The sequence below is a fragment of the Alosa sapidissima genome, chromosome 13 (genome assembly GCF_018492685.1).
Source record: "Alosa sapidissima isolate fAloSap1 chromosome 13, fAloSap1.pri, whole genome shotgun sequence".
Taxonomy (NCBI): Eukaryota; Metazoa; Chordata; class Actinopteri; order Clupeiformes; family Clupeidae; genus Alosa; species Alosa sapidissima.
In genome coordinates this window covers 33,430,969-33,452,228 of record NC_055969.1, presented here as the reverse complement: position 1 = coordinate 33,452,228, position 21,260 = coordinate 33,430,969, and the positions used below count along the sequence as shown (strand labels likewise).

Sequence of the window (21,260 nt, the reverse complement as noted above, 5' to 3'; positions counted from 1 at the left end):
GGTAATTGGTGAAAAAACAAAGCGGAGCTTACAAGGGGAGGGTATTATGAGTGTGCACGTGCACAAGTGTGTGTGCGTGTGTGTGTGTGCATGTGTTTATTATATAGGCACTGTTGTTGAGTTGATGTGCATGTGTATGTGTAAGTCGTGCACATGATTCATATTATGCATATGTATTCTTGTTGCTAAGATCCCTCAGCTGTGCAGATGATAGTCATTGATGAAGTAGATGTTGTGGGGACTGGGGAGTAAATGTGTGTCTACCTCGGCCCATCTCTCAGCCATGAGGAGTGCAAATAGTGTCAGCCATCTTGTAAAAGGCTCTTCTAAAACTCTGAGGCCTGCATTGTCCACTCTCCATCCTTTCTGATTTTGTTTTTGGTCTGGTATTTTGCAGAGCTGTTTCTTTTGATTGCACATCCATGTTTTAAATACACAACACACACTGTGACCATAAACACTCTGTTCTGAGCACTGCCCAGAAAATGTTGGAATTCCCATCAACCATCAACCTCTTTTCCATACTGTAGAGTTTCATAACCCATTCAACTACAATTGATCAACTGTGTTTGCCTGCCCTTGGAGTGTATATGTGCGTGGGTATGTGTACTGTATGTGTGTGTGTGTGTGTGCATGCGTGCGTGAGAGAGACAGCAGGTACCTGTGAGAGAGGGCGGAGAGCCTACAGGGGTGGAGGGGTTGGATGAGAAACTGTTGTTTGTGTGATCCGGGGAGTAAATCTGAAACGAGAAGGCAGCCAAACATGGTGAGCCAACATCTCTCCCCTCCCCCCCATAGACAAATCAGCAAGAAAATAGCAAGGGAACGTGTGTGTGTGTGTGTATGTGTACGTGACTAGTGTGTGGGTTTCAGAGAGAGACAAAGTGAATGTGTATGTGTGTGTGTGTGTGTGCGCGTACACATTTTGCATCCTGCTTTCTTGCTGTACTGCTGACATAAACAAGACCCATCATCACAGAATCTTCCTTTTAGCAGGATTCTTACTGAGTCTTCAGCTCGGAGCTAATTATTCTGCTAAGGACTTTAACCTTGCTTTGCAGAAAACACATTTAATCACTCCTCAATTAAAGCGCTTATCATCCAATACTCTTGAGTAATACTAACTAGCTAGAAATGAGCGTGAATAAACAGTCTAAATATAAAGACGGGAATAAACACACTTTGGAGATGTGTGGAGGTGCGATGCTGAGACCACACTCCTCCAGAGACTTCACAGAGCACACACACAAAAGGTATATACTGATCCTCAGGTACTGCACACACAGAGCATACTATAGATAAAGACACGTGTACATTCAGTAGCCTCGATTTAAATGGACCAATGTACATAATGGCTTGGCATCCTAATGTTGTTTGAGGCTAATATGAAATCCTCAGTGAAGATTTGTTTTTTGGGGTAGCTGATTGCAAGCTGAGGAGCGTGTCCGTGTGTCTATGTGCGTGATAGAGAGAGAGAGAGAAAGAAAGAGAGAGAGAGGGACAAGGCCTGTGCATAAGTGAAGTGTCTTGGGCCTTGTTAGGGCCTACTCACCGAAGCCAGGGCCTTTCCAAGGGCGTCACCCGTCTGGGAGCTGCTTGGTGCCCCACTCGGCGCCCGGTTAGCTGCAGCACAGAGAGATGGGAGAGGCCCGTTGACAAGGACACTCTTTCAGTTAACCCCACCCCCTCCCCTCTCCATCCTTCCATCCATCCATCCCTCCTTCTAATCCCCCTCCCCCCCTTCAAGCGCACGACGTCTCCAGCTGTCACATCGCTCGCCTCCAAGCACATTATTCATGCTCCCGCTAGTGAGGCTGACCCAGGAGAGGAAGGACGGACACACACACACACACACACACACACACGAGGACAGAGCTGATAGTCCCACAGAGGACCGCCCACGTTTATCTCACACTGAGATCAACACACACACACACACACGCATTCAGTTATTCTCTCAGTTGCCAACACAAACTCAGACTCACCCATCATTCTTTATGCTCACTCAACAAACAGGAATTCTAACATTTGTAAAAGAAATTAAAAGTCTCATTGTCCCATTTGGGGCATTTCTGCTCACAGGCCAGAAAATAGTCCCAGTGCTTCAGCCACAGTGCGAGGCAATTTGAGTCTGATCCTTGAAGCGGATAGAGACCTTCAGCCCACATTCAGTGTGTGTATCTGTGTGTGTGTGTGTGTGTTTATGTCTACTGTGTTATACGTGAAGTGGAAAACCTCTTGCTTGCTCATTTGTGGTCAAATGTCTTCAATGTGAGCATATACCCTCAGTGCATTCGTGTGTCCTTTGACTGTGTGTGAGCATGCTGTAAACGTGCTGTTTATTTTGTCTGTGTGTGTGTGTGTATGTGTGTGTGTGTGTATGTGTGTGTGTGTGTGTGTGTGTGTGTGTGTGTGTCCTGCTTCCCTGACACGCTCCTTGCCAATCTCTCCTGACAGCCTCTGCTCCACTGGCTGGGCCTCCCAGATGGCGCGTTTACGCTTTCACAGGCAAGTTAGCTCCGCCCCGCTCCACAGGGGATCTAGCCGCGCTCTGACCACTCGCCGCGCTCTGACCACTCGCCGCGCTCCAGGCCAAAGAGCCGCCGATGCAGCGCCCGCTGTCCATCCGTTCCTCCCCCTGACATGACCCTCTCTCCCATTCCTCCCCTGACATGACCCTCTCTCCCATGCCCATGACTCCCCTGGCACCACCAGAGCCCCATGCCCATGACTCCCCTGGCACCACCAGAGCCCCATGCCCATGACTCCCCTGGCACCACCAGAGCCCCATGCCCATGACTCCCCTGGCACCACCAGAGCCCCATGCCCATGACTCTCCCGCTTCTCCAACTCATGACCCTGTGCCCAGTCACCTCACTAGCACAACGCCACTCACAACATTACATGGGTCACATGCCAGGGCCAATAGTTCCTGCCAATAGTTCTGCCCAGTGACAAATATGTTGATGTCCTTTTGCGCATCCACCTGATTATAGCTACTCTAATACTCCAATACTGTTATACTCCAATACTGCTATACTGATATACTCCAATACTGATATACTCCAATACTGTTATACTCCAATATTCCAATACTGCTATACTCCAATACTGCTATACTCCAATACCGCTATACTCCAATACCGCTATACTCCAATACCGCTATACTCCAATACCGCTATACTCCAATACTGTTATACTCCAATATTCCAATACTGCTTTACTCCAATACTGCTATACTCCAATATTCCAATACTGCTTTACTCCAACACTGCTATACTCCAACACTGCCATACTCCAATACCGCTATACTGCTTTACTCCAATACTGCTTTACTCCAATACTGCTATACTCCAATACTGCTATACTCCAATACTGCTATACTCCAATACTGCTATACTCCAATATTCCAATACTGCTTTACTCCAATACTGCTATACTCCAATAATGCAATACTATACTCCAATATTCCAATACTGCTTTACTCCAATACTGCTATACTCCAATACTGCTATACTCCAATACTGCTATACTCCAATACTGCTATACTCCAATATTGCTATACTCCAATATTGCTATACTCCCAATACTGCTATACTCCCAATACTGCTATACTCCCAATACTGCTATACTCCAATACTCTGATGCCACACCACCTATCCCCAGAGGAACTCACACGGGCACCAGCCTGCTCCCCTTAATGGGGCTCCGAGCATCTCAGCAGACTCGCTAAACACAAATTGGGGGTTGCTTGAAGCCCAGAGCAGCAGGGATTACTGCACACAGCCCTGCGTATCAGACTGGGCTAACTGGCAGCATGTGTGCTCCGAGCGAGAATCAGTTTCAAATAAAGGCGAGCTTAGCACTGCAGAGGGGCTGGGTTTGGGAAAGCCTTCAAAGGGGGAATCTTTCGCTGTGATCCCCCAGTTCTCAGATCCCTGCACTGATTTAACATGACTGACTGACGGCTGACTTTCTTCCCTTTTTTTTTTTGGCAAAGCCGGTCTGCAGCCACCCCATCCCCCCCAGCCCGCCCCCTGCACACACAGACACATCCTCCTCTCTGTGATAGGTATGGCTGTAGCACGAGGCACTATGAGAGAGGCTGCGTTGTCTCTGCACTGATCTACATCAGAGGCGCAGGAGGATGAGAGGAGGGCTGTTGCACGCCTGCAAGCTGGCTGGCTCACCTCCTGAATGGCGCCTCACTTCTGTGTTCAGACGGGGCTCACACGCTGCATTCACATTCACAAACTGGCACATGCATGTGCCCTTTCATAAGGTGTGTGTGTGTGCGTGTGTGTGTGTGTGTGTGTGTGTATGTATGTGTGTGTCTGTGTGTGTGTGTGTGTGTGTCTGTGTATGTTGCAACACTGGATGTTCCTCTCCTGCTGTCTTTGAGGGGGAAGAACTGAAAGGCCCCAAATCTAAAGCACTTGTGTGCGAAGCTGAGGGACATGTGCGAGGAAGGCCTCGTGTTTCTTATTTGTTTCATGCTGTAATGTTTATGTTTCTCTGCTCAAATAACACGGGAATGCAGAGAAAAGAAACCAGCGCTCAATCTGTTTTCTATTGTTTTATTACTTTTGTTTTTTTTTGCCGCGCGCGGGAATTCAAAGGGCCGGGAACATATGGAGGTCTGTCTGAGGCGGCCGAGCCGGCCGGAAAAAGACAACAACTCCGCATTCCAGGCTTCGCTGCTGCTCCGGGAGACGCCGTACGGAATCCAACCAGAAAATTAGCACGCGACAGGATTGTCGTAGGCTCAGGCTGGGCTCCTGCTTTCTCTCTCTCTCTCTCTCTCTCTCTCTCCCACTTATCACTCTATCAGCCCACCCATCTAATCACACCATCTTATCTCTTCGCTTTATCAGCTACCTGGAGACAAGTTGAGAGGGAGGGAGAGATGCGGGTCGCGGTAATGATCAGGGGAAAGATGGGAGAGAGAGAGAGAAAAAAAAAGTTGTCTAAAAATAAACGAGGGGCCTGTCTGCAGGCATCTGCTCCTGCGGTAATTACTCAGCTATCGCACATCTCTCTCTCTCTCTCTCTCTCTCTCTCTCTGAGCGCGCTCGCTCTCTCGCTCTCTCTTTCTCTCTGAGCGCGCTCGCTCTCTCGCTCTCGTCAGTGCTGGTGCCCGCCCATCTCCATAGCGCCCGCTGAATAAGACGCTCCTCATCCGAGATGCGACAGCAAGGAAACCAAACGCACTCTTTCGCTCCTCAATACGCAGCGTTGTGCTGCAGAGCCTCCTTAGGCTGCCTGTGTTGCGGAAGCCTTAATTATTCTCTCTCTCGGTCTCTCCGGAGAGTTGCGTCCTCTTGAGGAGACCCAAGAGACAGATGAGTCATCGTCAGAGAGCGCGGATGACAGCACTAACCACTAACTGATGTCGAATGAACCTCTTAACCGATCTGAGAGAAACTGATCCTGCTCCTCCTCGACCTCAGTATCTCTGCAGCGGGAGCTGCACAAACATAGAGAGCTGGGCTGAAGACGACGACGTGGCCTTGGGACTGGACTAGACTGGACTGGACTGGACTGGACTGGAAGTGCGACTCACCCATGACGCTGTCTGTGCCGTTTGTGGTGGCGGAGCAGGAAGCAGCGCTGTAGTGATTGGTCCCGCCGCTGCGGTGGAAACTGGACATGGGAGGAAGACTGGAGTTGATGTCGGCCGAGGAGTGTGATGGGTAGCTCTGTGGGAGGGACAGAGAGATGGACACACAGGCCTGTCACTCACAAACCTCAGAAGAGACAGGTACATTTTACAGGAAAGATTATAAGGACAGTTGAAAGTATACAAAAAGACACCAATAGTGAGAAGAAGGAGGCAGGGAGAGGACAGGACAGGACAGGACAGGACAGGACAGGACAGGACAGGAGAGGAGAGGAGAGGGAGAGGACAGGACAGGATAGGAGAGGACAGGAGAGGACAATGACGAGGAGGGGGAGAGTGCAGCTGTACTGACCAGCCTCTCGTGTGGGTGTAGGCCACAGTAGCTGCTGCTCTGGGAGCCGTGTGAAGAGTTTCCCAGCATGCCGCTGTAGCCGGGCTGGTTCATGCCACTGGAGGAGCTCCATGGGTCAGTGCTGTGATGGCCGTCTGAACACACACACACACACGCACACACACACACACACACACACACCACACAGAGAGAGAGAGAGAAACATCTTTCCGTCATGTACCATTACCACACATAACTATGACTTTGTTGCATCATTTTTACATGAGGTAGTGACACAAAAACAGGTTTCTCTAGTCCCATAATAATATTCAAAACCTATAAACACTAACCTGATGTAATCAGTCAAGTATCATACCAGAGGCAAAAGTAGCACAGTTTGGTTTCTGACTGTCTAGACATAGTCTAGACACAATAACAAAGTCACTGAGAGCTTGACACCGTCCAAAACATGGCCATGACTCACACACAGACACACACACACAGACACCCTCTCTTTCTCTCTCCCTCTCAAACACACAAACACACAGAGACTCATGGCCTCAATTATAGTGAAAGCTGATGCATTCTCATTAGAGTAGGGATTACTGGCTCCACAGCTCAATCCTACTGGCTATCTGGCCGGAGCGCCTCCACCATAAACCATATACATTTCCATTTCTGAGAGGGAGTCTCAATCCACCTCTTAGTGGTAGTTAAGCACCGGGACACTAAGCGGGACCATTATTCAATTATTCACCGTTATTACTCACTTAAAAACCTGATTCTTAAATTCTCAGCAGAGGCAGTAAACCTTAATCTTAGTTCTTAATGCCAATAGGGTCAGTTCTGCTGGCTGGGGTTAGAGTTGGGATAATGGCTGTGGTTTGAAAGCAATAATGCGTGAAACAAGGAATTACAGTGTTATGATGTGAAGCATGAGCACTCTGGAGTTTAGGGATGGTTGCATAATCCCATCCCAAGGCCCGTGTGTTCACATGAGAGAGTGTGTGTGGGTGTGTGTGTGTGACTTACCGGGCATGAAGAAGGAGCTGGGGAAGGAGCCGGCGGGGGGTTTGGAGGCCGGGTACCCCGGTGAGTCACGGTTGTAGTCTGCCGTGCTCGCAGATGGGGCGTACACCTGAAAAACACAGAGACAACGTATGGTCACACACACACGTACGTATACACACACACACACACTTATACATACATTCCTTCCTACCTCAAACCAGCCACCAAAATACACAGCGAGCTCCCCTGGTAATATCTGAGCCTAAATAATTCAGCTGATTTCCCACGTTAGATTTAGTGCTCCAGATTGGAACTGCGGTGCACCTCGGAATCAGTCGTTGTAAATAAATCAGAAAGCGTTTATTACAGGCGGCACATAGCAAGCAGTGCGCAAGCTTGATGGAATGCGCGAGGCAGGAAGGAAATACACCCAGAAACATGATCGGTCTAGCAGGCTTCTGGAGCTGTGCTTTCCCAGCCAATCTGGCCAGCTCTCTCCTCCGAGCTAAGTCCGACTGGGAGACTGGGAATTCTGTCACGGAAGCACAGGAAGCACGCTCGCACTCCGGGCTCGGACAGTCCATCACGACAGGGGCAGCTGTTTAATGAGTGTGCATCACAGAGCAGACAGACTGCTTAAGAAAACGAATGGATGGATGGATAGAGTGGATGGACAGATATAGAATTCAGGCCCCAAATAACCTCAATTGCACTGCAAAACAAAACAATTTCTCTGTGGCACTCCAGTCCAGCCTTTTCCTGTCGCTGCTAGACTGCCACCCTGTCCTTACAGTGGAGGTGTAAAAGACTGGCTTCAAAGGGTAAAAGTTCTACCATGTATTGGTTCAACTTGTGCATTTAATGGATGTATCTGGCTGAGGAGTTGTGCTGATTAGAATCAGCTGATTTAGTCAATGCTTGGAGCAAATACGTGCTTGGATTCTTACTTTCTGAAGCCAGACTTCTAAAGCAGAAGTCCACGTTTAAAAGGCCAGAGTCACTCAGCGAGTTTGGCCGAAGACTGCAGCATGACGGCGGCTTGTGGTGACTGGGAAGCACAGCAGGAGAGCTTGCGTTTCCCATGAAGCACCTTGCTCAGGCCTGGCGAAATCGGAGTCCAAACGGCTGTGTGTGTCTGGTAAAGCCATCAGGCCGCGGTGAGGGCCTCTAATCTCTTCCGCCCTGCCCACTCGAGACTCGCACCGAGGGGAAGAAGAGAGAGACTTTCGAGCCTGATCATAAAAGCACGTTTATGAGAATGTTGATTGACCCACTTGTGCTCCCCACTGATGAAGACTCTCTTAGACAAACACACAGAGACACACCATCCCACTCGCTGACACACACACACATATCAACACTAGAACACAGAGCCAATAGCTCAAAAAATACGAAGACAAACTTCATTTGGGACAGATGCGCTCTGCAGACATATGTTTTACAAGTCCCCAAAGTATCAAAGAACTTACACAAACACACACACAACTGAACAGACAGCCAGGAATGTATGTGTTGTCCTCCCCCCTCTCCACAGACCAGCACTAGTGAGACCCCAATTTCCATGTTTCCCACAGTCTCAAGCGTGCACCTGTCCCTCTCTCGTGCAGCTGAGGCTACCTGCGCACAACCAGATGGCAACCGGGAGGCACCAAACACACCACTCAGCCACTCCCCTGCCTCGCTATCCAGGAGGACATCTTGTACTTCGCTCACGCAGGAAGTCAATTTGCCTCCATGAGCCATCCATGTGGGTTCCATAATTGGAGGAGCCATTAGATGATTCAGAGGCGCAGAGATCAGGGCGGATGAAGTCAGTCAGCCCCAGACACTAGACAAGCCTGCCTGAGGAAACCCTCAAAAAGCAGCCATCTGAAAAGCCACCACATATATCTGCCAAGGGGGCTGCACGCACACAGACAACAAAGCGCCTCATACCCATGAAAAGAAGAAAATACCTCCAGCACAAAGATGTAAGAAGCTTTATTTTGCCTCTTGTGTTGTGTATGGGATTTATGAGGTGTTCTTTTGGCCAGGATGTCTTGGTGCCTGTTTGTTGGTGCAGCGGCAAGCACAGAACTGCGGGTGGGGTGGGGTTGGGTTGGGTGGGGGTGGGGGTACTCCAACTGAGCATTTGTGAAATATAACCTCTGTATGGAGCAGAGAAGAGTGCGGAAGAGAGAAAGAGAGAATAAGACACAGAGGAGGGAGAGAGAGAGAGAGAGAGAGAGAGAGAGAGAGAAAGAGAGAGAATGCAGAACATCTGCTAGTCTCCATCTGACCACTCTCCACGTCTCGTCTCTCCGCTCCTCACCTTCCTGTATGACACCCGGCCTGCTAGTTGGTCGACTACATCAAGACCTGCTGTAACAGCTCACACACGCTCATGGCAAGGCCTGCTGGAGTACATGTTGCCATGACGATGGCAACATTCTGATTGTGGGGGTTTGCCCCGGCCTACTGACCCTTTAATGAGCCCAAGAGTGCTGGGATCACACACGCACACACACACATACAAACACACAGACACACACACACCAAACCTACAAACTTCATCCTATCCTTAAAAGACAAGCGAGGACATTCACTTGAAAATGGCATGCGAACAACATCATGGCTAGAAAACACACACACACACACAAATTAAAATGAGAAGTGAGTAAGACAGATTATAAGCATGAGAGGAAAAGTATGTGAAGATATATAAAGCGAGTGTGGACTTGAGAGAGAGTGACAAAGTGTGTGTGTGTGTGTGTGTGTGTGTGTGTGTGAGGGACAGAGGGAATGTCTGTTTACTGCCCTTGATCAGAAACAGATGTGTTGGAATGCGTGCGAGAGAAGCAGTCACGAAACCCCTGCCCTGCCTCTCTCCTTCTTCCCCTCTCTTCAATCCCTCCCTCCCTCCCTCCGTCCCTCCCTCCCTCTCTCCCTCCCTCCGCCCCCCGGCCTGAGGGCCCTCCCACTGCACCTGTGCTGGGGCCCCAGCCTCTCTAACGCATTCCAGATTGGGCCCTCTGGACCGAGTCAGGACAAAACCACTGGCCCAGCCTCCAACTGAGACGCAGCCAGAGCACTCGTGCTCATACGTGTGCGCACACGCACACACACACACACACACACACACACACACAGACAAGCACACGAACACACACACACGCCCAACATCACAGCCCTGCCTCTGACAGCCCCAGTCAGAAATATCACAACATAAATACACACATGTGCAATAATGTAAACACACCCACAAACACACCCCCGTCCCTACCAACACACCAAAAAACAACTGAGCACATACAGCATCTCTTCATATGAACAGCCAATAACCACAAAATAGAGTAATTAAGTACAGTACTGACACATTCCCATATGTGCCACATATGTTATGGCTGCAACACCCTCTTATCCTGTTTGAGCATCAAGACAGGTAAGATGTGGTGACCTTAAACAGAGAGCCTAGGAGGTGAAAACACTGGCAATGAGACGATTGATATTAAGATAGCAATGAGAGGATTGATATTAAGATGGCAATGAGAGGATTGATATTAAGATGGCCGCCTAGGAGGTGAAAACACTGGCAATGAGAGGATTGATATTAAGATGGCAATGAGAGGATTGATATTAAGATGGCCGCCTAGGAGGTGAAAACACTGGCAATGAGAGGTTTGATATTAAGATGGTGTGTGAGTGTGTGTGTGTGTGTGAGTGTGTGTGTGTGTGCGCAGCCTCCTCCATCTCACTCTGCCGCACCGCTGGACCCTATGTGGCACCAGCGCTCTTCGACAGGAAGCTCATTACGCCGTGCTGCATTGTTTGCAGTGGGGCGGCGGCCGCTCTGAAGGTTAATTTGAGCTCTAATGCTCAACACATGCTGGCTGCTGACTAAAAAGGAGGCAGGTCCTGATGTATTGAGCCATTCCAGAAAGAGCCCAGAAGTTGAAGTTACACATAACAGATGGGGGGAGAGGGAAATGGGGGGGGGGGAGAGAGAGAGAGAGAGAGAGAAAGAGAGAGAGAGAGAGAGAAGGGGGGAAATGAGAGAGAGAGAGAGAGAGATGGGGGGAGTGAACGACAGAGGGAAAAAGTGAGGTGAAGAGTCAGAGAGAAAGTTAGTGTGAAGGAGAAGAGAGGAAATAGAATAGAGAGGAGATTTAGAGACAGAGAGAGAGAGAGAGAGAAAGAGAGAAAAAGAGAGAGAAGAGAGCAATCCGGAAGGAAATCCCACCCACCTCTCCCTGGACTTTATTCTATCAACCTGCAATTGTAGTAATGTGCTCCAGATGCACGCTTCCACAGCTTTCTCATAGGACACACATGCCACAGGCCTGCGGCTGCCATTATCAACACACACACACACACACACACACTTTCTCTCAGTTGCAGTCCTCTTTGTACGCACACACATTATGCACATACTGTAGAAGCATACACACAAAAGCAGGTATATGCTACGGTATGCCCAGTGTACACAAACACATACAATCTCTCTCTCCCTCTTTCTTACAAACAAACACACACACACACTCAGTCACACACACACACTCAAACACAGAGAGCCTCGAGCCTACCATTACCATCAAATGGTAATTGATTCCACATGAGCCACAGCAAGAATCAGAGAGGAGAAATACACATGCCAAAGCAGACTCATTCACACACACACACACACACGGGCACACATCCCACACACATACACGCACACACACACACACACACACTTGAAGTCAGACTCCCTGAGGAGGCCCAGCTTCCTGTTGCTTGATTAGGGCGCACCATGCGAAGACAAGTGCGCGCCTCTGCAGCGTGCACCTGTGACTGAGGGGGTTAGGAGGTGCTCCCCCCCAGCACGCTCACAGCCAGACCTCCACAAGCAGGCGGCGGGGGGGGGGGGAGGGAGGTGGGGGTGAGGGGGGACGGGGGGGAGGGAGGTGGGTGTGAGGGGGGACAGGGGGCAGGGAGGTGGGGGTGAGGGGGTTGACTCCTCGCACTGCCACGGGGCAGATGTCAGAGCATCCAGGAAACGTGCGACAACAGAGATCAAAGAGGGAGAGGTGTGAAGGAGGCGGCGCTAGGACACGGAGGACAAAGAGAGAGAGCGGAAAACAGAGTGAGGAGAAAAACATGTGGAAGAGAAAACACACAGTAAGGAGAGAGAGAGAGGACACACTAAGGGCAGCTGAGAAGAAAAACAACTGTAGTGTAGTGTCTTTTCTACAACTCAGGTTCATTTGGGCATTTAGATTGTGTAGCACAATGGCACCTAACAGAGAATTAGCAAAGATCCTTGATTACTAGCTCCGCTTTAACCCTCTCTGGTAGTAGTGTGTGTGTGTATACACACACACACACACACACACACACACACACATTTACATGTGTGTGTAAATGAGATTAAATGAATGTGGCCATGTGTATACTGTATATGCAACTGTAAATCCATGCTTGAGCATGTGCTTGCATGCGTGCATATATAAAATGACTGGACGCATGTGTCAAGTGAATATGTACGTACACGTACACAAATCAGCCGTACACAGAGCCTCTGTCCCACTCCCCCTCGCCCCCGCCACAGGATGAAAGGCTCCTCTAGAGCGCTCGCTTTTTCCATGGCTGGGTATTTCCCCTGCAGCACGCGGACCATTCCGCGGGCAGGAAGAGGGTGGGCGCAGCGAGGGGCGAGATCTGGAATGTGTGGCACGTGGACATGGACGCGGACGCGGACGCGCCACACGCGCACGCTTGGGGAACGCCAAAACCCTGATGCCAGGGAGGGCATCTGCACACAGGGCATCTACGGACGCGCTGCTTCTGGCTGAGCCAACAGGAAGCAATACAGACAAGCAGGAGATCCTTGGTTGCTGTCCTCTGACGATATGATGTAGGGAGCGTAAGCTGCAGGACACAGTGCAGTAATAGCCGCAGGGTACCATTCATTGCCTTACTGAGGCCCTATAGTCATCCATACACATATGGTGTAGCTCAGGGGAGAGGGGACTGGGGCTCGTGGCAGGGGTACAGGGCAGAGGGTTCAGCACTCACACTGCTGCACTTTTCCAGAGGTTGCGCCGGAGGGGCTGTGTGATGTCTAACTCAACCACAGGCAGGACTGGGCCCTGGCGGGGAGGAAAAAGTGACGCCTGCGCCTGGGGTCCGCAGAGTGAGCAGGACGAAGTCCTCAGTACACCCTCTGTCCCAGTGCAAACACCACCCTAGTCTCCTCCCAGTGCAAACACCACCCTATTCTCCTCCCAGTGCAAACACCACCCTCTGTCCCAGTGCAAACACCACCCTATTCTCCTCCCAGTGCAAACACCACCCTATTCTCCTCCCAGTGCAAACACCACCCTATTCTCCTCCCAGTGCAAACACCACCCTATTCTCCTCCCAGTGCAAACACCACCCTCTGTCCCAGTGCAAACACCACCCTGTTCTCCTCCCAGTGCAAACACCACCCTGTTCTCCTCCCAGTGCAAACACCACCCTATTCTCCTCCCAGTGCAAACACCACCCTATTCTCCTCCAGTGCAAACACCACCCTATTCTCCTCCCAGTGCAAACACCACCCTATTCTCCTCCGTCTCCTGTCACAGCTCCTCCCTGGCCTGCCTGCTGATCGCACCCGAGAGACCACATCTCTGTGGAACTGTCTGGATGGCTATGCACCCAGTGTTAAACAAGCCTGCAGCTCAGTCATTTATGTTGCTTTCCAATGGACTTCATCTTGGAAAGTCTTTTTCAAAACTTACCACTGCGGACTTTTAGCAGACGTTATCTTCCCATGGCAACTATGGCCTCTATTTGTACTGTATCTCTCTCAGTGGCCAATGAAAAGCCTCTAGACAGAGGGTGCTGCCATCACAAGCTCTGGCCTTAAACACTCTTCAATGTGAAAACGACAGTAAAGCATACATTATATAGCAGGTTTTGAATCATTTGGAGAGAGAAATTCCATATGTCGACTCAAATGCACAAATGGGACTTAACTAGACACGCAGAAGCACCAAGCACAAGTAAACACAATCACACACAAATATCTGTTCACACTCACACATAAAATCACAACTCAAAACAGCTCCCGCCAAGGAACTGAACTTTGAATTCAGATAAATGGCTGGATCAGAAATAAACAAATGTCTTTTGCTCAGACTCCTATGCCGATATGAAAGCACACGAGTGCACGGTGAGAGGATGAGAGGAGATGCCCACCAGGCTCCAGCATGGAGGGAGGAGGAGTGGAGGAGGAGTGGAGGGGGGGGAGCACAGGGGAGGTGAAACAGAGGGGGGGGGGGGGGCTGTGAGGGGAGTACCTGCTGATAAGAGGGTTATCTGGCTAACAGTGGGAAGTGTCAGTGTCTTAGTGTGAGGCTGTGTGTGTCGAGTGCTCGGCAGCAAAGGCCAGCACCGAGACAAAAGCGGGGGACAGGCTAGAAACAACAGCGTTCGCTTTGCCCAGTCTGTCTGTGTGTCAACACACATTAACACAGACCTGGTCTGGGCCGAGAAAGATACACATGAGTAATTCACACAAAGAGTCAAATACTCACTCAACACACACACACACAACACACACACACACACAACACACACACACACACACACACACAACACACAACCCCCCCCCCCCCCCCCCCCACACACACACACAGAAAGACATACTGCAGGAAATTTCTGTCCCTATAATTAGGCTTGTCATCTCACTTTTGATCATGCCACTACATATCAAGTTTAGCTGTGCATGTGTGTTTGGTCCTAAGTAATGCTTTGCTGCATGTGTCTTATGAGCCATGCCAAGACTGTGACAGTGAGGCCGAGTGCAGTACAGGGCCACATGCCTTAATGTCAACTAAAGTTCCTGCTTTGCTCTCTTCCAGCAACATGTGGATTTAAACTTGCCTGGAGCACTGAGCCAATAAGATGCACGCGAGGCCTCCACAGCCAAGTCTATGAGCGTACAGTATGTCATCTTCAGAGGGAGTGAGTGACAAGTGAAATGAGAGAGAAAAAAAGGTGAAAGAATGCAGACTTCTGCCGTCAGCCCGAAACCTCAGCCCTGGGCCTGCAGTTGCTAAAGGAAATGGTATACTCCTCCGTCACATTTGCGCGTGTCGAAGACGTGCGTCATTTTTGACGCGTACATGAGGCATACTCCAATTTCTGTCCTGAATGTGCGTTAGATCATTAAGGTTAGCGCCTGCGCACTACAGATTAACTGTGATACTCTGCCCCACCAACTGGGGGCGGTACGTCGAGTCTGAAAGTAGGACACAACCACCAAGGCTGATGGCTTCCTCTACTGTATGTTTGCCACAAGCGTCAGGCTTGAGCGATGTATGACTTTGACAAATGCTTGTACCAGTCACTGTAGCCCTGTGCTAGCATGCTAAAGGCTGATCTTCAGGGGTGATTTGGGGATTTAGAGTCTTGCGCCCACATAACTGTGGATGTCGAGGGAGAGGCTGGAGCAGGACTCCTGCTGAGATCCATGATGAAGACCTCGGCGGCTGGACTCCAGTCAGGAGGATCCAGCAGGCGAGCGTCACTCACAGCCACAAATCTGCCCACCAACCGAATCATCAAGACACTCCACTTATTCCTGGAGTGCAGCGACACACACAGTTAAACTCGGGCTGGCCAAAATGACTTTAAAGCCAACCACAAAAGGTGATTCATTACTCAGCTCTCGATAGGGCCTGCTAAATCCAGTTTAAAATGCTTTAATTGAAACTCTACCTCAAAACACTGATAGAAATCATATAATGGTGTTAAAAACATAAATAAAAAAAATAAAAAAAACACAAAACAAACAGCAACAAAACAAAACAGGAATGAAAAACTTCAGAAACTCTGCCTGTACTCCTCTAAAGTGAGAGAACTGCTAGTGAATGTGTATGGGGAATGGGACAGAATAGAGTGTGTGTGTGTGTGTTTCCAATCCAAAATACTGGCACTTCATTATCGATGGCCTTTCCGCCTCAGCCTCAGTGCGTAGCTTTGAAAAGCTTTCTGAGAGAAATTGAGTGAGCGAGCTAGTGTGTTGTTTGCGAGAGAGGAGAGAGAAAAGAGAAAAAGAGAGAGAGAGATCCCACAGCCATCTGAGCAGGCCAGCTCTTGAAAAAAAAAGAAAGAAAAAAAAAAAAACAGGACCCAATTTTAGCTTGTTTACACTGCTGCTTCCAAATGAATTCAAGATGGTGGAGAGGGCTGAAGCAAAAGCCGCCTGCGCCAGGGGGACCTGATCAAAGAGATTCTATTCAGCAATTTTCAGTTTTTAATTGACCACTAATTAGATAAAATTAACCCGGGAAAGGTTGGCCTCATTGTGCAGCAATGCAAGAGAGGACAGGGGCCTGTTTCAGGAAGAAGGGTTGAAAAGGGGCCGCTGAGCATGCCATCCCTCTCTCTCTCTCTCTCTCTCCCTCTATCCCTCACTCTCAGGGGGGTATGCTATATTGTACCTTGGGATCAGGTCAGTGATGCTCGTTTGTGCCCTGCCCTGGTGGCCAGCGTGTTGTGAGGAGGTGAGATTGACAGGGCCAGGGGGGCTGGGCCAGTGAGGTCTGTGGCGCAGATGGTGTCGGAAAAAGCACTCAAGCCCACTGGCTTTCTTCCTCTCCCTCTCTGCACTCCCTCTCTTTCTTCCTCTCCCTCTGTGCACTCCCTCTCTTTCTTTCTTTCTTTTCTTTTCTGCCCGGGCCCTTGGTGAGGTGCCAGGTAGGAGACAGCGGCTCCCCTACACGCTAGGAGGAAAGCAAAGGCTGACACGGAGAACAATGCCGGGTCTGAGGTAGACTGCGCAAAGCCACCCAACTGTGTCTCTCAAATGGCTGCCGCGCACATCACAACAAGCCTCACACCCTAACACCTTTCTCAGGACGAGCTTTAACATGCAGGGGTGGTGTTGTCCTTTTTTTATGTGGGTAGGTGGGCTCTCCTTACTGAAACTATTGTTCCTTGGAAAAAATTGGAGCTGCTTTTGATTATAGTCCAGACTGCGGAGAACAGCACTCTCCACTGGTGGTGCCCCCTAGTGGAATGCACCTGCAATTTAAATGGATTGTCTATTCAGGCAGGGCGCCGAGAGCAGTTCTACGTCGCTTAAGACAGAAGAATAAACAACAAAGCAGAAAAGCGAAGCCCTCTTTGTGACTGGCCTTGTGTGAGGTCTTTCAGGAGCTGCGCACAAAGACCTCCTTGTCATCCGAGACAAAGACAGAAAGGCAAATGAATGAATTTCCTGGAGAAAAAGCTCTCTTCCTCCTGATGCAGAAATTGGAAAGGCGACTTTACAGCAAAGCTGGTCAGGGCAACCCCCCCGAGCAAAACAGCTACAGACACAGCTGTATGTTAACCATGTGCCTCTACATCTGTCTCCGACGACTATTTAGCGAGTGACTCAAAAACGTGAGTCTTCCATGACTGATCATTTCCACAGAGCTGAATACCAGTCTGGTCATAACAACCAGACCATGTGGCACTAAAAACCTCCAAACCCTGAGCCACGCACGTCCCTGCCTACATTAAAACCTGCTTTTATTTTAAAACCAGGGGCAAGGCAATGGAGGAACAATGGGTCAGCACTGTTTTCTCCATATCGATTGGCCCGAATGCGAGCACAGGGCATTAATACTAGTTATGTTCTGCAGGTGGTGGCCAGCATCTCGGCAAGGCTGGCCATATACATCAACCTGACAGGCCAGGCCCCCTGGACCCCGCGCCGCCTTTCTGTGTGGAGGACCACTCAATTTCGCGCCGAGCGTGGGGGGGGATATGGAATCCATCCGCACGGCGCGATCTCACCGCCAGGATGGGGAGAGCGCGCGGAGTGGACGCTCATCTGAATGGGCCGGGAATGAGAGCAGCACGCAGACGGGGGTGAGGGAGACGAGGGAGAATGGAGAGGGCGAGCGGCCAGTAATGTGCTCCGTAATGGGTCTGCGAGAGCGCCGTCCGCCAGCAGGAAATGGCTTTAGGCGGCAGCACGCATGGCCAGGGGCAGGGCAGACCGTTAATAAGCTACACTGAGCAGCTCTCGCTGTTTGGGAAGGGGCAAAGCAATCGGCCATCTCTACCCTAACTGTATATATATATATATATATATATGGTGTGTGTGTGTGTGTGTGTGTATGTGTGTCTGCAGTAATGACATTCGGAAGCTTCACAGGCAGGCAGGCATACACACCCACACACACACACACACACAGGACTGAAATTCCACTTTTGCCCGAGCCTCTCTTCATGGCACCACAAAATCATGATAGCAGAAGAACAGTCTGGAAGGTATGAAAATAAACAGTGTGACAAAAGTCAGAAGTGAGCAAAAAGACTGTAACTTCGGCCAAGTGGCTTTGGGGAGGCGGATATAAAGAGGTCATTTCAGATCCTGAAGTCCTGTCAGAGAACAGCGCTCTGTGTTATTAGTGCTGGTGACAGATAGGCAAAGCCTCCATTAGCTGGGCATTTGGTTATTATAGGATGAAGAGAGAGAGAGAGAGAGAGAGAGAGAGAGAGAGAGAGAGAGAGAGAGAGAGAGAGAGAGAGAGAGAGAGAGAGAGAGAGGTAAGGAAAGGAAGCAAGAAAAAGAAATAGCAAGAGGGCGAGAGAGAAAGGGTGTTGAGTGAGAAAGTAAATGAAAGAGAGAGACGCACATTTCCACAGGTGACGGAGCTGAATAAGAGGCTTTTTATTATTCGCAAATCCTTTCAAGGTATAGCGCTTTTGGCAAGTGACCATAGCCTTTTCTTCTCCTAATTTAATTTAATTACTGCCATATGTCAGCCTATGCCAGCACTCATTACTGCTTCCCCTCTCTCCACACAACACAGCTTTGTCATGAGGCTCAAGATACACAAGGCTATTTATACACGCACACACTCACACACAAACAAGCAGAATGTCCAGAATTTCCAGGTTGGATTAGGGTACTCATTCCTGGATGGAGAGAAATCAGTGAATGTGAAGTGTGGTCAGCCAAAATTCAGGAGATGCATTGACATTGACACACACACACACACACACACACACACACTGACACACACACACACACACACATTGGACTTTGAGGTCCATTGGACACCACAGAACGCACCAGGGTTTCAGTGTGCAAAGAACAGAGATCCTGCAGACAACAGAGACAAGGGTGCCCTCTCTATAGACCCTTTCAACAATAAAAACAAAAACAAAGCTTGAACGTTCTATTGGTTCCCAATCTACTTCCTCTGCATTAAGATAACATATGGAATGTTAAAACGGAAGCCTTGTGGGGCCAACTAAGATGCTGATAATGGAACTCTCTTGAAAGGGTCTATTCCGTTCCCGTGAGCAGGCAGGGGTCCTGGAGACAAGTCAGGACACGCTCACAGGCTCCTGGGTGTGGCTGCTGTGGAGCCCATCTCTGGTGGTGGTGGAGGAGGCGATGTGGCAGCTAGTGTACCCGCCACCAAAGAGAGAGGGAGAGAGAGAGAGAGAGAGAGAGAGAGAGAGAGAGAGAGAGAGAGAGAGAGAGAGAGAGAGAGAGAGCGAGAGCGAGAGCGGGGGCCTCACCCAGTAGCTCTGAGCAAACACCCCGGCACAGCCCAGCGGACGACGCGCCGCTCCACGTGCCAAATCAATTTATAAGGATTACTCCCAGAGATAGGGGGGAAATCTGGAATGCTTTAAGCAGGACTCCCCGCACGCCCGCACAGATTTAACCTTGGGGAAGAGAGAGGGAGCGAACAAAGATGGCCGCCTGCAAGAGCGGTAGCGTCTTCACAGCAGTAGGCTCGTAGCCAAGCCGTGATAAAAGAGCCTGATTCTGTCCCTTTCTCAAATGATTATAGAGAGATAAGAGGCTGATGGCGAATGCGGCTATTCAAACATGAAGAAAAAATACAGAGAGAGAGAGAGAGAGAGAGAGGAGAGAGAGAGAGAGAGAGAGAGAGAGAGAGACAAGGAGTGAAAGACAGAAGAGGGGGAGGTGATTTGGAATACAAGGAACCTGCTCAGTAGTTTTCCTAAGTTGGGGACTAGCCAATTGGCTCACTGACAGTCGATTAATTGCCACCATAAATAATCAATTGATGGGAGTAATTAAGAGCAATCTCAAAGTTTCAGCGAGCTGTTTTCTCATGCACACCGCAGAGTACAATCAGCTCCACACACACACACACACACACACACACACACACACACACACACACACACACACACACAGCAGACCTCTGCCACATGCAGAGATACAGGCGATATATGATGGAAAAAAAAATCCCATCAGCCATTGTACATGAGAGAAAGATGGTGTAAATGGTGTAGTACTCCTCCAGCCACTTCCCTCCTCGGCCTCCCCCTCCCCTCTCTTCCGCTCGCCCTGCTGCCACCTGGCATGTGTGGCAGCACGCAGCATCTGTGGGCTGGGCTGGGCCGGCCGGCTGGGCCTCTCCCTCTAGCGGGCGGACGGGCAGGCGGGCGGACGGGCAGGCGGGCGGACGGCTGTGGAGGTTGCTGCCGCTGCCATGTTGCTGCACGCGGCCATGTTGCTGCCGCTGCCTCCCTCGTTTTGGGAAGCCTGACAAAACTGCCGCAGCATTTTTACTAATCACACTTGCAGCTACGCCACAGAGAACAAGTGCATGCTTGTGTGTGTGTGTGAGTGTGTGTGTGTGTGTGTGAGAGAAAGAGAGTGTGTGTGTGTGTGTGTGTGTGTGTGTGTGTGTGTGTGTGTGTGTGTGTGTGTGTGTGCGCGTGTGAGAGAGAGAGAAAGAGAGAGTGTGTGTGTGTGTGTGTGTGTGTGTGTGTATGTATGTATGTGTGTGTCTGTGTGTAGTCCAATGTCTGCAAACCAGCCGTATCACCCAATCACCCAGCCAGCACTGCGTTCAAACCCACCACACAGCAAAACAAACTGATGCACATGCTCTGAACAAAACAAACTGATGCACATGCTCTGAGAGCACTTAAGTCTTCCTGAAAACATGGAGAAACATCGAACCCAAATATTACAACCAGCAGCCTGGAATGGCTGTTCTCTGTGACACATCGATTACTCAATTGGGGGGGGGGGGGGGGGGGGGGGGGGGGGAAGAGAGCAATATGAAGGTTTTAGAGGAAGAAGGAATTCTAATCACACACACACACACACACACATCAGCACCTCAGAAGCAACACAAACAGGCCGCTCCTTCTACACGGCTCTGTCTGGAGTTAATTGGTATTAAGATGCATCCTGAGTAAGAGTGGAGCTGCCTCCTGACTGCATCTGACGTGGGGCTTTAACCATGAACATATGGATGAAACTCCACTTCAGACTACACAATCAGCCTCACATTA

General features: G+C 49.9%; 1 protein-coding gene across 24 annotated transcripts in view; it reads right to left on the bottom strand.

Annotated features, from left to right (window-relative positions):
- The window catches only part of tcf4 (transcription factor 4), a 162,241-nt gene that overhangs the window by 34,539 nt on the left and 106,442 nt on the right, over positions 1 to 21,260 (bottom strand). For all 24 annotated transcript variants that reach the window (XM_042058469.1, XM_042058470.1, XM_042058476.1 and 21 more), the window contains 5 exons: positions 6,984 to 7,089; positions 5,973 to 6,106; positions 5,564 to 5,699; positions 1,553 to 1,623; positions 662 to 740 (listed from right to left, as the gene is read on the bottom strand). In XM_042058469.1, the coding sequence (XP_041914403.1) occupies positions 662 to 740; positions 1,553 to 1,623; positions 5,564 to 5,699; positions 5,973 to 6,106; positions 6,984 to 7,089 (526 nt within the window). The remainder of the gene's footprint in view (positions 1 to 661; positions 741 to 1,552; positions 1,624 to 5,563; positions 5,700 to 5,972; positions 6,107 to 6,983; positions 7,090 to 21,260) is intronic.